Source organism: Rhineura floridana, chromosome 2 (genome assembly GCF_030035675.1).
Source record: "Rhineura floridana isolate rRhiFlo1 chromosome 2, rRhiFlo1.hap2, whole genome shotgun sequence".
NCBI classification, from domain to species: Eukaryota; Metazoa; Chordata; class Lepidosauria; order Squamata; family Rhineuridae; genus Rhineura; species Rhineura floridana.
In genome coordinates, this window is record NC_084481.1 from 225,876,857 (window position 1) to 225,891,056 (window position 14,200).

At 43.6% G+C, this 14,200-nt stretch overlaps 1 protein-coding gene across 2 annotated transcripts in view; it reads left to right on the plus strand.

Moving 5' to 3' along the window:
• KCNH5 (potassium voltage-gated channel subfamily H member 5) overlaps positions 1 to 13,705 on the plus strand; it is a 282,255-nt gene extending 268,550 nt beyond the window's left edge. The window contains exons 11-12 of one of the 2 annotated variants that reach the window (XM_061613288.1): positions 12,450 to 12,731; positions 12,780 to 13,705. In XM_061613288.1, coding sequence (XP_061469272.1) covers positions 12,450 to 12,731; positions 12,780 to 13,397 — 900 coding nt within the window. In that variant the 3' untranslated portion in view covers positions 13,398 to 13,705. Of the gene's footprint in view, positions 1 to 12,449 lie in introns of both variants that reach the window. The other variant, XM_061613287.1, reaches the window with a different exon arrangement.
• Positions 13,706 to 14,200: the final 495 nt, after the last annotated feature.

The window sequence follows — 14,200 nt, forward strand, 5'->3', positions numbered from 1 at the left end:
GAGTTGTAGTTCAAAAAAGTAACTTTTCCAAGCTGTGCGTATGAAACTCAAAAGTTGCTACACTTGGATCGCTGAGATGCGCTGGCCCTTTGAAAAATTCTGCATGCTCACTTTTGACGGGAGTGGTATATTTATAGTCTGTGTTATATAATGAGGATTACTTACTTTTGTTCAGCAACGTTGGTGTCCCATTTGCAAAAAGGGGGAAAAAAACCCTGCTCAATCAGTATGCTGTACATTTCATGCATTTCCAGCACCAATGTTTTCAACTATAATTGGAGTTTGGGGGGTTATTAGGTTGAAGCTTTTCAACAGATACTTCTCTCCCCCCCCCAAATCAGATTTAATTATTTGAACTTAAGGGAGAAAAAATATGAAGTGGAATACAGGAAAATAAAGGAGGTTATTGTTGCTGTTCATCTTCTTAAAATAACCACCTACAGACATAAATCCCAGGTAAGGCTCCTTGTGTTGTCTCTGTACTAAGGTACTAATGCCAGGTCATCGGTAGCCAACATGGTACCCTCCAGTTGATGCTCAACTACAACTCCCATCATCCCTGCCTACTGGCCATGCTGGCTGGGGCTGTCCTGTTCAGAGCAGGATTCACGAGGCTAAAACGCAGGTGCAATTAAATCTTGTTTTATTAAAGTAATGGATACATGAAAAGCAGTGCACTTCATAGAAACCTCTAAGCTAGCTCACTAGAATTCCCTAACTGCACTCTAGACATGTTCTGCAACGTGTGAAGAAAGTCAACCCAGAGAGCTGCAGTCTTAAGTAGGGAAAGTTTTAAATTGTAATCTCTGGCTCCTTCGCAAGTCCTGCCTCTGTCCTGTCCGCTTCTCACGGCGTCGAGAGCGGGTTGACGGGGGGCGTGCTTCCAACGGCTCATCCGAAAGAACCGTCTCCTTAGCAACCGGCTTGAGTTCATGGGGCGGTGACGCGCTTGAGGCATCCCAAGAGCCGCTTGGTAAAGGGGGAGTCAATGCCCGCTCTGGAACACCTTCCAACGGCTCATCCGACCTGTCTGGGGGCGGCACGCTCTCCTCTTCGGAGACCATGCCATCTGTGGGAACTGGCCCGGACTCATCCTCACTCCCCCTCCCAAGGTCTTGCTGAGACTCAACAACTCCTGGGTCTTCCCCGCCTTCTGACAGCTGGGAAACCTGAAACTCATGTCTTCCCCCTCTCTGGCCCTCGTGGGGGAGTGGAGGCTCAACAGGGGCTGATGGGAATTGGAGTCCAACAATATCTGGATAGCAGCACACTGGCTACCCCTGAGCTAGGGGATATATGCACACTAGAGACTTAAAACTGGTTTACTAGTTGTTCCCTCTTCCCAAAGAATACTGAGATTTGCAGATCTATTGGGGGCAGGGGGGGCTAGGGACTGAGGGTGGAATTTCCAAAACCACAGCGGGTGGGGGTAGAGTGGACGCTGTCCATGACATTCGGGATGGGTGGGCCTGTCCATTTTGGTTTTTCTCAGTTTCTCATTTTTCCAGTCTTAAGTGCCTTTTCCACATTTCCACAGCGGTTTCCTGGCTGGGGGCGATGGGAGTTACAGTCCAAAACAGCCAGAGGTTGATGAAGACTGCTCTCTGGGGCCATTTTCTTTGGTGATAACTGCATTCTGTAGGCTAACTGCTTACTTGGCCTCTGCCTGAAATGAGAGTCATGTCAGCATTGGGTTAATGTTCGGACTGAATTACCTTTCATTACCCTAGAGGGACTCAAGAAAGATTGGGGCTAGGATAACGGTGGTGGCGGAGACTCTCACATTACTGCCTATGTTCGCTGTCCCTGGGTTATAGATAAAGAAACCTCCTCGGTTTTCCAGGGCTGACAGTCAGTTAACCTTTACTTAACCTGCACTAGCAGCACAGGCAACCTCCCTTCCCCTCCCCTCCCCATCCACACCACTTTCGAGCCGTCCCTAAACTAACCCTTAAACAAAAGCCACAATAGCAGAAAGGACCACAGTGGCAAGCCTTATTCTTAAAACATAAACCTGCCACAAAGGACCCAGGTCCTTAGCACCTTACATATGGGGAATGCACTCTGACAATGCATTACCATCACATGAATGACAATTGCTGTCACCATACAGTGGAGTTTGTTTCCATTCCTTCGAGAAGGTTTGTATGCAGCAATTAATTAAGTACTCCCCCCCCCATCTGCCTCCTTTGGGCCTTAAGTTTTAACACTCTGCTTTGCTTTTTGAAATCTCTCTCTCTCTCTCTCTCTCTGAGCATCCGTATTCTCAAACAGACAAAAGAATGAACAGCAGAAGCTTTTTCTATTATTGGGGTTTTTTTTCTTGTAAGAAAACCTGGTCTGATTTCCAATGGAACAGCTGCTGTTGTAGGTTGGAGACCATTGTTGTTTCATTTGGTTGTATCTCCCTTTCAAACGAAAGGAAATTTTCACCCAAATTTCAACCATTTGCAAAGTTTGCTTTGGAAATCTAATCTTGAAAGAAGCTTGTGTCTTTTCTCGTTAACCCATACATCTTGCAAATTAATTGTAAGAGAATAATCTTCATTGCATCCATTTGCCCACACCTTTGTTTCTTAAAACCCCGATTCCCATAGCTGGGGATCGCAAAGTGGGGAGAGAGCTGTTGTGCTCCTGTCCTACTTGCAGGCTTCCCATGGGCATCTGGTGAGACACCGTGAAAAGGGGACACTGGTTTGGATGGGCCTTTGGTCTAAATCAGCAGGGCTCTTCTTACGTTCAACGGGCTGCATAATTGGAAAGGTTTGAAAAACTACTCGTATTAGGAGAACATCCATGCAAAAATTTTCAGCAAACAAAAGAAAACAGAAAGAAATTTGTTTTACGCCCCCCCCCGCTCCCCGGTCCCCCTGCTCAAATTAGAGCCCAGGTATTTATTTATTATTTATTTATTACATTTATACCTCACCCTTCTTTTCATGCTAGAAACCCAAAGCGGCTTACATATCGTTCCCAGGCAGTCTCCCATCCAGGCACTGACCAGACCTGACCCTGGGTGCTGGCCTCATGTGCCTTCAGACCATAGCCTGTACTGAGGAACTGCTGGTTCTTTCAGATATGTTCAAAGAAATGTAATTGGAACGTTGTCATTTTAATAGCTTGCCAATGTTGATTTATAAAATGTTTTTAATAGATCTAGTATACCTACCTAAGACCATAGGAAATGACACAGTGAGTCAGACCATTGGTCCATCTAGCGCAGTACTGTCTGCACTGACTGGCAGCATCTCTCTAGGGCAGCCTTTCCCAACCAGCGTGCCTCCAGATGTTGTTGGACCACAACTCCCATCAGCCTCAGCCAGCATTGCCAGTGGTCAGGAAAGATGGGAGTTGTGGTCCAACGACATCTGGAGGCACACTGGTTGGGAAAAGCTGCTCTAGGGTTTCAGGCAGGGATCACTCCCCCAAACCTACCTGGAGATGCCGGGGTTTGGACCTGAGACTGGCATACAAAGCATGTGCTGTTCCACTGAGCTACAGCCCTTTATATGCAAGAAAAACAACATATCAGTGAATATAGGAATTACCAGCATGTGACAAATAGCATGGCTTTTCCTTTATAGAAGGGCTTCCTCCTCAAGCTGTCTCTAGAGGAAAGGATGATTGTGTTGGCTTCCTGGGTTTCTTATTCCTTCCATAGGTATCTCCAACAGCTATTTTTCCTCCTTCTAAACCAGAGCTTGGAAAAGTTACTTTTTTTAAACTACAACTCCCATCAGCCCCAGCCAGCATGGCCACTGGATTGGGCTGATGGGAGTTGTCGTTCAAAAAAGTAACTTTTCCAAGCTCTGTTCTAAACACTACTAGGGGAAATTTTCCACTCAGTTATGAAACTGACTGGGTGCTTTGGGCCTGTCACTGCTTCTCAGCCTAGCCTACCTCACAGGGTTGCTGTGAGGAATGAAACAATAAAAGACCGACTTACGGCATCCTTAGATCCAAGAAAAAAGGTTAGGATACAGATGATGAGTTGTATTTAAAGCAAGTCATACTCAAAGTACACCCACTGGAATTAATGGGCATGACTAACAGGTTCATTAATTTCAGTGTGGTCTACTCTGAGTAGGACTTAGTTGGCTACAACCCAATGTCTTTGGATGGATCCACACTTTACTTTTAAAGCACATGGCTTCCCCCAAAGAATCCTTGGCGTTGTAGTTTACCCCTCACAGAGCTACAGTTGCCAGCACCCTTAACAAACAAAAGCTCCCAGGATTCCTTGGGGGAAGTCATATGCTTTAAATGTGCATTGAATTTGCTTTAAATGTATGGTGTGGATGTGTTCCTTGTAACATGCAAAACTGAAAATTTAGGTGTGATGTATGTGCTCACTTTGCAACAGCTCTGGGAAAATTTGCCGAAGGGGAATCCTCCTGTTCATTGAAATTATTTTCCAGAGCTAACCCTATGGACAAGATCCAGTAGGAATCTAAGATCTTGTTCTCTGATCTTTCCACTGAAGGTTTCCATGTGGAAGCACTCTTGTGATAGCTTTCAAAAGTCTTGCCGTGGAACTACAGTCATTTCCTGTTGCACATAAATCCTATCTTTTGTCCATGCTATCTTTAACTAGGATATTTATGTTCCATGCATATGGTAGATACTGTTGGAATCTGTATGCCAAGACTCTAAGACTCCTGTAGCAAAACTCTGCACATTGAAATTAGACTCATCACTGAAATTTTACAGTATACAATGGAGTGCCAAAGAAAAATATAACAGGTGCAATATTTATTTCATCCCATTAATGAATCATTTCCCGTGAAACATTCCAAAGCAATTAGGAATAAAATCATGAAAACATCAACAGTAAAAACATATATAAACACAGATGTAGGCTGGGATAAGAATCTCTACTTAAAAGACTTGATGAAAAAGGAAGGTCTTCAACAGGTGCTGAAAGGACCATACAGAGGGCATCTGTCTGATATGGAACAGGAGACACTTCCAAAAGGTTTTGTTTTTGTCATATGGCTTCAAATCGGTGACGACTTATGGTGACCCTATGAATCAGTGACCTCCAAGAGCATCTGTCATGAACCACCCTGTTTAGACCTTGTAAATTCAGGTCTGTGGCTTCCTTTGTGGAATCAATCCATCTCTTGTTTGGTCTTCCTCTTTTTCTACTCCTTCTGTTTTTCCCGTCATTATTGTCTTTTCTAGTGAATGCTACTATAATAGGGATGGGTGAATTTGTCAATTTCAGTTTCTCTCCACTTCTCACTGTTCTTAAGTCCAATTCTCCACATTTCCACATCAGTTTGCAACTTTCTTTTTAAAAGTGCTCTTGAAACTTCATCAGTTCTTTAGAGCCAATTTCCCCCAATATACATGTTTGTATGCAGTTTTGCCCAATTTACACATTTTTGCAATGCAATTTCCCCAGTTTTGTATGTTGTTTTCACTGATTACGCATTTTTAGACACCCGTAGCTGTAGCATATGCATTTTTGTATATGTGACTTGGCTGGAGAACTGCGCTGGAAAATTTGGAGAAGCACGAATTGCAAAGGATAGCTTTGCTTAGATTCGTGTAGTGTTTCAGGAAGTTTGCCTTTAAATGTGAACAGAATTGAATTCTCCTCCCCATCCCGATGCTACAGTAATGTCCCGATTCCTACATTGTATGAAATGGACCTCCTAATAAGATGGTGTCTGCAGGAGGCCCTCACCTGCAGAGCGCAATGATTGGTTGAGTATATGAGGGGTGAGATGAACTTTTAGGTATCCTCAGGGAACCTCAGCTCAGCTACTGAGAAGCCATATGTGTGTGTGTGTGTGTGTGTGTGTGTGTGTGTGTATATATATATATATATATATATATATACACCCTGCAATCTTCCCTGCAATCAGGAGTTATATATATATATATGTAGTTATATAAGCATGCGTTCTCTCTTCCCTTGCAACTCGTTTTGCTCTTAATGTTCTCCAGGAACTGTTGGCTCTTCTTTAGCACACCTTCCTTTACATTTTCTCTTTTCCTTTTGTTAAAAAAATTGCTTTAATATTTTTATGAGATTTTATTCTTTTTTTGGTAAGCACTAGGACCACTGAGTGTAATGTTTTGTAGATCGCCCCAAGCACCAGCTGGCAGCAGGAGGAAGGGTGACATATAATTAAAAATTTTATTTGCTCTCCCCTACATCTTGCGCTGTAGATTATGACAGCCAAATGAAAGTGAGAGAAGCTCTTAAATGAAGATCTATGTACACTCTGCTTGGGTCATAGCAGGGAGATAAAAGCTTCAGCCTGTCTCTCCCCCCCTCCCATTTTTGCTGTTTCAATTAGATTCTAATAAACATGTTGAGCTTCTCAATTATAGTAAGCAACTGCATTCACTCAGGGCCAGCACCCGTGTCCTTACTGTAGTTGAAAGGCTTATGCATGTGCATTTTAATGAAGCCAAAGGGAGCTTTGATCACTGAGCTGATTTTCTAGATTAACTTTCTTCATGTCAAATTCCCCCAGCCCCCTGCCCTGTCACTGACAAGGCTCTCGAAATCATTCTTCCCTGCAATCAGGAGCTGCAACTGACTGCAGTTTTGTTGGACTGACAGTGACTTAGAATCAAAGAATCATAAAATAGTAGGGTTGGAAGGGGCCTATAAGGCCATCAAGTCCAACCACCTGCTCAATGCAGGAATCCAAATCAAAGCATTCCCGACAGATGGCTGATCCAGCTGCCTCTTGAATGCCTCCAGTCTGATGTGATTTCTTCATAGCTCCATTTGGCAGTATCATTTGTTCTGACATGGATGAGGAGAAAGGAATACCTGTCGGTGGGCTTGATGAGTGATGGCAACCCTTCCGTCACATCTCTACTCTGTCCTCCTGGTAGACAACATACCTGGCGAGTCCATGGATCTTCTCGGCATACTTGGGTTTCGATCCCACACAGTAGGGAGTCTCCCACTACTAGTACTCTTCTCTTCTTGTTGTGGGGCATGGTTTCTTTGTCCCTGCTTGATTGAGCTTCAGTCCCTTGCTTGTTGTTGCATGGGGTCTCCTGTAATTCTTCCACCACAGGCTGTCCTCCAGTCTCATCGAGTGGTTGAAAGCGGTTCCATAGTTCAACTGGTGAAGGGTGTCTTCTAGCTCTTCTGCTCCTAACTGTCACCCTTTCCCATGGAGTCTCCTCCACTTCGTTGTTCCTCTCCAAAGCAGTCTCCTCTTCTGCTACCACACGCTGTTGTTCTTCCACCTCCTCTTTGCTGCTGTTGTTCCAGTATTCTGTCTAAGAACTCTTCATCTTCTCTTATAGTCCTCAGTGTGCCCCCCATTCCAGGCCTCTCACATTTTCTTCCAACAGTGCCACAAGCTTGCACTTGTTGCACGTGTACGCCATGTTGTTCTCAGGCAAGAAAACAAACATGGCACACGCCTTGCAGGTCACAACCACTGGAGCATCCTTCCCATTCATTCTGTTCTACCTGTTGTTTCTTTCTAACTACTTGTTTTGGAGTGGCCTGTGCTTTGTCCTGTCCTACTTCAAGGTAAAGTTGAGAGTCCCACTGGTATGCGTTGCACAGTCAGAGCTTGGAAAAGTTACTTTTTTGAACTACAACTCCCATCAGCCCAATCCAGTGGCCATGCTGGCTGGGGCTGATGGGAGTTGTAGTTCAGAAAAGTAACTTTTCCAAGCTCTGGTTGCACTGTACAAGAAGAATTAGTAATTTATTTATTTTTTTTAAAAAAAATTAGGGACCTCCCCCTTGACCTCTCTTGTTGAACTCCTTTGTCAAACTCCTGTTTGCTCTCCCTGTTCACTCACTCTGTTTGCTCGCTCTCTGAAAGCTGGCTTGCTTGTATCTCCTCTCCTGTGGACCAGCTGAGACAGCTCCCTCTGCTCTGCTCAGTTAGGAATCAGGAAACAGAATGAAAGTCCCAGCACACACAGCTTCTGCTTGTTGCCCTCAGCAGTTCTCAGGCCATGCCCTTCAGCCAATTCTAATTGGTGAGTCTATAGGACAGAAAGGACCAGGGGATTACTTGCTTGCCCTCAACCCCTGAGTGGGATGTGGGTTATTGGTATGTGGAAGTTCTTTAGTTCTTCTAAAGAATAATTTAGTAGTAGTAGTAGTAGTAGTGTTATTGCTATTATATCTCTTCACCAGAAGGTCCCAGGGTGGGTTATAACAATATAAAAATACAGTATTAAAAATAGTTTACATTTAGTATTTCTCATTGTCTGTTCAGCATGATGTAGGGTTGTTGAGAGCACCCTTTAATCCTCTAGCATGGGAAGGCTTCTCTCTGGGCTTCCTGTGTGGTGATTTTGTATTTTGTGTTGTGATTAGGGATGGATGAGAATTTCAATTCAGTTCGCATTTCAAGCAGAATTTATCAAATTTACACTTTCCGAAACAATATGAGAACTGAAACACAGCCATCCTTCTAAATTCTCATTTATTAGAATTTTGGGATGCAATTCACAAACTAAACAATATTTACAAAAATGCATGTATTAGGGGAAAGTGTGCATAAAAATCAATATATGAGTGAAAATAACAGGCAAAAAGGAATGATGTGATGAGAAATGGCTTGCAAAAATGTGTGCCTTTGTCAAAACTGCCTTCAAGAATGTGTTTATTTGGAGAAATTTGCACTAAAATGGTGGAGAATTATTATGAGGATTTTTGTAAAAAAAAAAAAATGCACAGATCGCTGTAGAAATGTAGAGAACTGGATTTAACATTAGAAAACTGAGAAACTGAGAGAACCGAAATTGACAGATCTTTCCCTCCCTAGTTGTGATCAGTGGCTACTCATCCTGATGGCTATGTTCTACCTCCACCATTGGAGGCAGTGTGCTTGTGAATACCAGTTGCTGGAAACCGCAGAAGGGGAGAGCCCTGTGGCACTCAGGTTCCTCTTGCAGGGTTCCCACAGGAGTCTGGTTGGCCTCAATGAGAACAGGCGGCTGGCCACTGGCCTGATCCATCAAGGTTCTTCTTCTTAGGTCCTCCTGCTGTCTTACACTGTTTGGTCATTGATGGACTTGTGGCATTTTATTGGACTCTATCGTATATTTTATTTTAATATGCTGTTCACAGCTTTGGGGGCCTTTGGACCAAAAAAGCAGTATATAAATAAATGGTGATGGTAGAAGCAAATCACCACCACCACAAGGCAAACCTGTCTGCTGGGTGGATGATGAATATTCCAGCCCACTTGCTGGTCTCCACAAGACCACAACCCTCAGAGTGCTCAGCCCCCTCTTACACCAGAGGGCAGGGGTGTAGTCGTTCAAAGTCTTAGCCCCTTTACTTTTTTGGGAGCAGTGTCCCAGCATCTTGCGAGCCAATAAGCATGAAAGGGAAAGTCTTCTAATCTGCTTCCTTATCATATCCTGCTGATTGAAGCCAGTCAGATTGAAAGGAGGCTAGTCAGCCACTGAGAAGACTCTTTTCAGTAGCCAACACTCCTCCCTTTCATGCTCATTGTCTCCTAGGGATGTCTGTTGTTGTGGGAGAAGGCATGAACAAGGATCTCATGCTCAACCCAGCAGCAAAAAAGGGGGAAGGGGAGTGGCTGTGACTAACATGAAGGGACCCTGCACTTCTGAACTTGCCACTACACTACTGACCAGAGGGCAGGGGAATTAGAGTTGTTCCTCATCTCTGCTTTTCGGCCTAAAAGCCAGAGTCATCACTGGGTAGGACTGAGTACAGTCAATTCCTCCCCATTCTCTCCTACAAACAAACTAAGCAGCCTTACAGTCTTGCCCTGATGTTTCTTTCTCCTCTGTACACTCTCTCTTTTCCCCATTGCCTTTTTCTGCTGCTTAAAAGCCCCCCACACACACACATACCCCTGTTCTTCCACACATACACCCCGCTCTTTCAGCTTGGTATGATATTGTATTTTGGGGTGGGACATTTGTATAGCATTATGTATTTTTTTAAGATGTCACTTGCTCCGGGTAGCGAAGGGCAGGTAACAAATATAATCAATAGCAATAATAATAACAGTAACAACCTGGAAGGGGAAAAAAGCACAAACCACCAGCAAAGCAGGCCTGCCCTGCCATTCTTAGCCATGAATGTATGCGTGTGGCAGGGTGGCTGTTAAATCTTCTCGGTGGTGGCACTGGTTATGGAAGATTTGAAAGTGTCTTGTACTGAACCAGATTCATCTAGAGAGCTTCAGCTATGGGGCAGTATACAAATGCAATAAATAAATAAATATAAATAGTCTAGTATTCTCTTTTCTGACTTCCGGTGGGTAGGGAAACTCAGCTATCAGTCGAAATTCGCACTTCTCTGAATCTTGAGATACCCTTCTCCAACCAAAAAGTATGTACAAAAATGGATATATGGGGGAAAGTGTGCCTAAAACGCATATAGATAGAAAAACGATGTATATTGGGCAAAACTGCATGCAAAAAAATGTGTGCATTAGAAGAAATGCATCCTAAAATGCTAATGAAGTTTTGTGAGGGCTTCTTTTCTTTTTTAAAAAAATTGAAAACTGATCTGGAAATGTGGAGAACTAAAGACTAGAAGAAGGAGAAATGGAGAGAAACTGGAATTGAGAAAGCTGCCCACCTGTAGCACTTGCTTCCAAGTAAACCCGGATCGGCCCAGGTGTCAGTGACCCATTTCTCTTATATCTGTTGCATAATACGCTGCCGCATCAGCTTGCCACTTTTGGAAGTGCTACAAGTGGGTTGATTGTGTGTCATGCGTAAGAAACTCTGTGATTATCATTATACTCATCAACATATGTTGACACACTTTCCTCTCACCTGATACTCTCAGACTGCAACAAGGCTCCTGCTCCTCAACAGCGACGTACATTGTTGTAATCTTTGTCCTACTCTCTTCTTCATTGGGTCTTGCCACTAGGAAATCTCTTTGCAGTGGGTTTGCTTGAGCTCCCAGAACCTTGTGAAATATACCTGTAGCCCTCCACATGTTGCTGGACTATAACTTGTATCATCCCCGACCATTGGCCATGCTGGTCCAACCATTAACAGAGGGCCGTAGCTTCCCCATCCTTGTCCTATTCATGGAGGACAGGGCTATCATTGGCTACTAGCCGTGATGGCTGTGCTCTGCCACCCTAGTCAGAGGCAGCATGCTTCTGAAAACCAGTTGCCGGAAGCCTCAGGAGGGGAGAGTGTTCTTGCACTCGGGTCCTGCTTGCGGGCTTCCCCCAGGCACCTGGTTGGCCACTGTGAGAACAGGATGCTGGACTAGATGGGCCACTGGCCTGATCCAGCAGGCTCTTCTTATGTTCTTATGACCCCCATGGGAAAATATTGTAGGATATACAAATGTCTGGATGTGAACATGTGCAGATTTGAACCGCCTTTACATTCACTTGCAAAGAAAATGCCTCCCAAAAAGAAACAAAGAGGCCTTTTCCCCACTAAGCCAGCCTTTCCCAACCTGGTGCACTTTTGGACTACAACTTTGGACATCCCTGACCATTAGCCATGCTGGCTGCTACTGCTGAGAGTTGGAGTTCAACAGCATCTGGGAGAGCACCAGTCTGGCAAGAACTGTACCAAGCACATGATATTATGGGAATTTGGTATATATTGCAGCAGAGTGCAGAAGTGTAGAGCCATGACTGCAATGACAGTAATGGAGCCAAACTCCAATAATATAATAGAATCATAGAATTCTATGTTTCTCTGATTCTCTGCATTATAGGAGTTTGATAGGCGGCACCTACCCTGTGGAATTCCCTCCCTTTGAATATTAGGCAGGCACCATCTCTGCTATCTTTTTGGCACCTTTTAAAGACTTTCCTCTTTCAACAAGCTGAGACCTGTCCCAGTCTGCATCTGTGTCAGAATTGTTTAATATGTTTTTTAATGTTTTTAACCCTTTTTAAAAGTTGTTTTTTTAAACATGTTTTTAATGCTGTTTTGTTAATGTATTTTAAGATCTGTTTTTATGATGTTTTAAAGTGTTTTAGTGCTTTGTTTGCCGCCCTGGGCTCCTGCTGGGAGGAAGGGTGGGATACAAATTAAATAAATAAATAATAAATAAAATATTGCAGCAGAGTGCAGAAATGAATAATTTGGTGGTTGGCTGAAATAATAAAGTAACAAGGTTTATTGCTACTGGGAAATAAAGTCACTCTCACTGCAGACACACATCTGGCCATTGTAGAACCATGATGCTTGCACTCACAGGCACTATCTCTGACTGACTAGAAAGGAAGAGGAACGAAGTAAAGCCTGAGGGAAAATAAACAAGTAGTTACTAAAGAAGGAATCAGCGAGGGTTGCATAGGTTACCTTTCTGTCTATTGCCTCCACTGGTTCAGGTTGCTTGTTACAAGCTTTGGGGTTTTACTCCCAACAGATATTCGGTCACATTCAGAAAGTATTAGTTTACACCTATCCCCTCCAAGGAAAAGTTGTTTGTCTCTTTTCTCTTACTACCTGTGGGATTTTTTTCTCCCTTGCAGATTATTTTCCGAAAAATCAGTGATGTTAAAAAAGAAGAGGAGGAACGCTTGCGCCAGAAGAATGAAGTGACCTTGAGCATTCCCGTGGACCATCCGGTACGAAAGCTCTTCCAGAAATTCAAGCAGCAGAAAGAAATGAGGAACCAAGGCACAACCATCATCGACCCAGAGAGGAACACCCTCCAGGTGGAGACCCGGACCATGCAAAATGGTGCCTCCATCACTGGCACAAGTGTGGTCACTGTGTCTCAGATCACACCCATCCAGACATCATTGTCTTATGTGAAAACCGATGAGGCCATCAAACAGAACAACAGGGATGCCATGGAGCTCAATCCCAACAGCAATGGGGAGCAAAAATCCCTCAAGGTGACCAGTCCTGTGAGGATGAAAAACGGGAACGGGAAAGGGTGGCTTCGCCTCAAAAACAACATGGCGGGTCAGGAAGAGAAGAAGGAAGACTGGAACAACGTCACAAAGGCAGAGTCCATGGGGTTGTTGTCTGACGACCCCAAGAGTGCCGAGACGGAGAATGGTGTAACTAAAAACCCACTGAGGAAAACAGACTCATGTGACAGTGGGATAACGAAAAGTGACCTTCGGTTGGACAAAGCTGGTGAGAATCGCAGCCCCCTGGAGCACAGCCCCAGCCAAGCAGATGCAAAACACCCCTTTTACCCCATCCCTGAGCAGGCCTTACAAACTACCCTCCAGGAGGTCAAACACGAACTCAAAGAAGACATTCAGCTGCTAAGCAGCAGGATGGCAGTACTGGAGAAGCAGGTGGCAGAGATTTTAACGATACTGTCTCAGAAGAACACGCCACAGACACCTTCTCCTAAGTCCCATTTACCTCCTCAGCTACCATCCCAAATACCTTGTCAGGATATTTTTAGCGTTTCGAGGCCCGTCTCACCTGAATCAGAAAAAGATGAAATCCACTTTTAATATATTCCTACTTCTCTTTCTATACTCTGGCCTGTATCCAACTCAGTTAGAGTTGACCCACTGAAATAAATAGGCCTAAGTTGGTCACAGTAGTGCCTGGTGGCTCCATGTCAGTGGGAATGGCATCCAGTCCAGGTTTTAGTCTGAACTTTCAAGGAGCTGTCCAAGGTGCTTTCAGCTTTCAGCTGGATGCCACTGCCCCACTGACAGGGAGCCGTTGGTCATGACCAGAGATTTCAATGGGTCTATGCTGAGTGTGACTAATGCTAGATACAACCCTATGTGTCTACTGCGAAATGGCCCTGCACACAGAGAGACATACACACATGTATATATAATGTACCAGTTCCAATGTATATGTACATGTGTGTGTGTATAGACTAAATTTTATATATATATATATATATATATATATATATATATATATATATATATATATATATATATATTCACTTGCATTCAATATGACTTGAACACACACAAAAATGGATTTTGATATGTAAATATTGCATGTCCAGCTGGATTCTGGCCTGCTAAAGAAAACAGTTATTAACATAGATATTGCTTGTATAATATGCAGTTGACTGCATGCACACTTTCAATTTATTTATAATCTCTATTATAAAATAAAAGATGATTTTTGTTTAAAAAACAAGAAAACAAAGTGGCAGTGTGCTGTTTAAAAATTCAGGGACCAGCATGCCTGTACTCCACAGATTGTATTTATTTTATGTTTTGTCATGACCTGAGTTTTCAGTTTGTTTTTAAAGAAAACTTCTACTATTCCAGGTGTGGGGAAATGT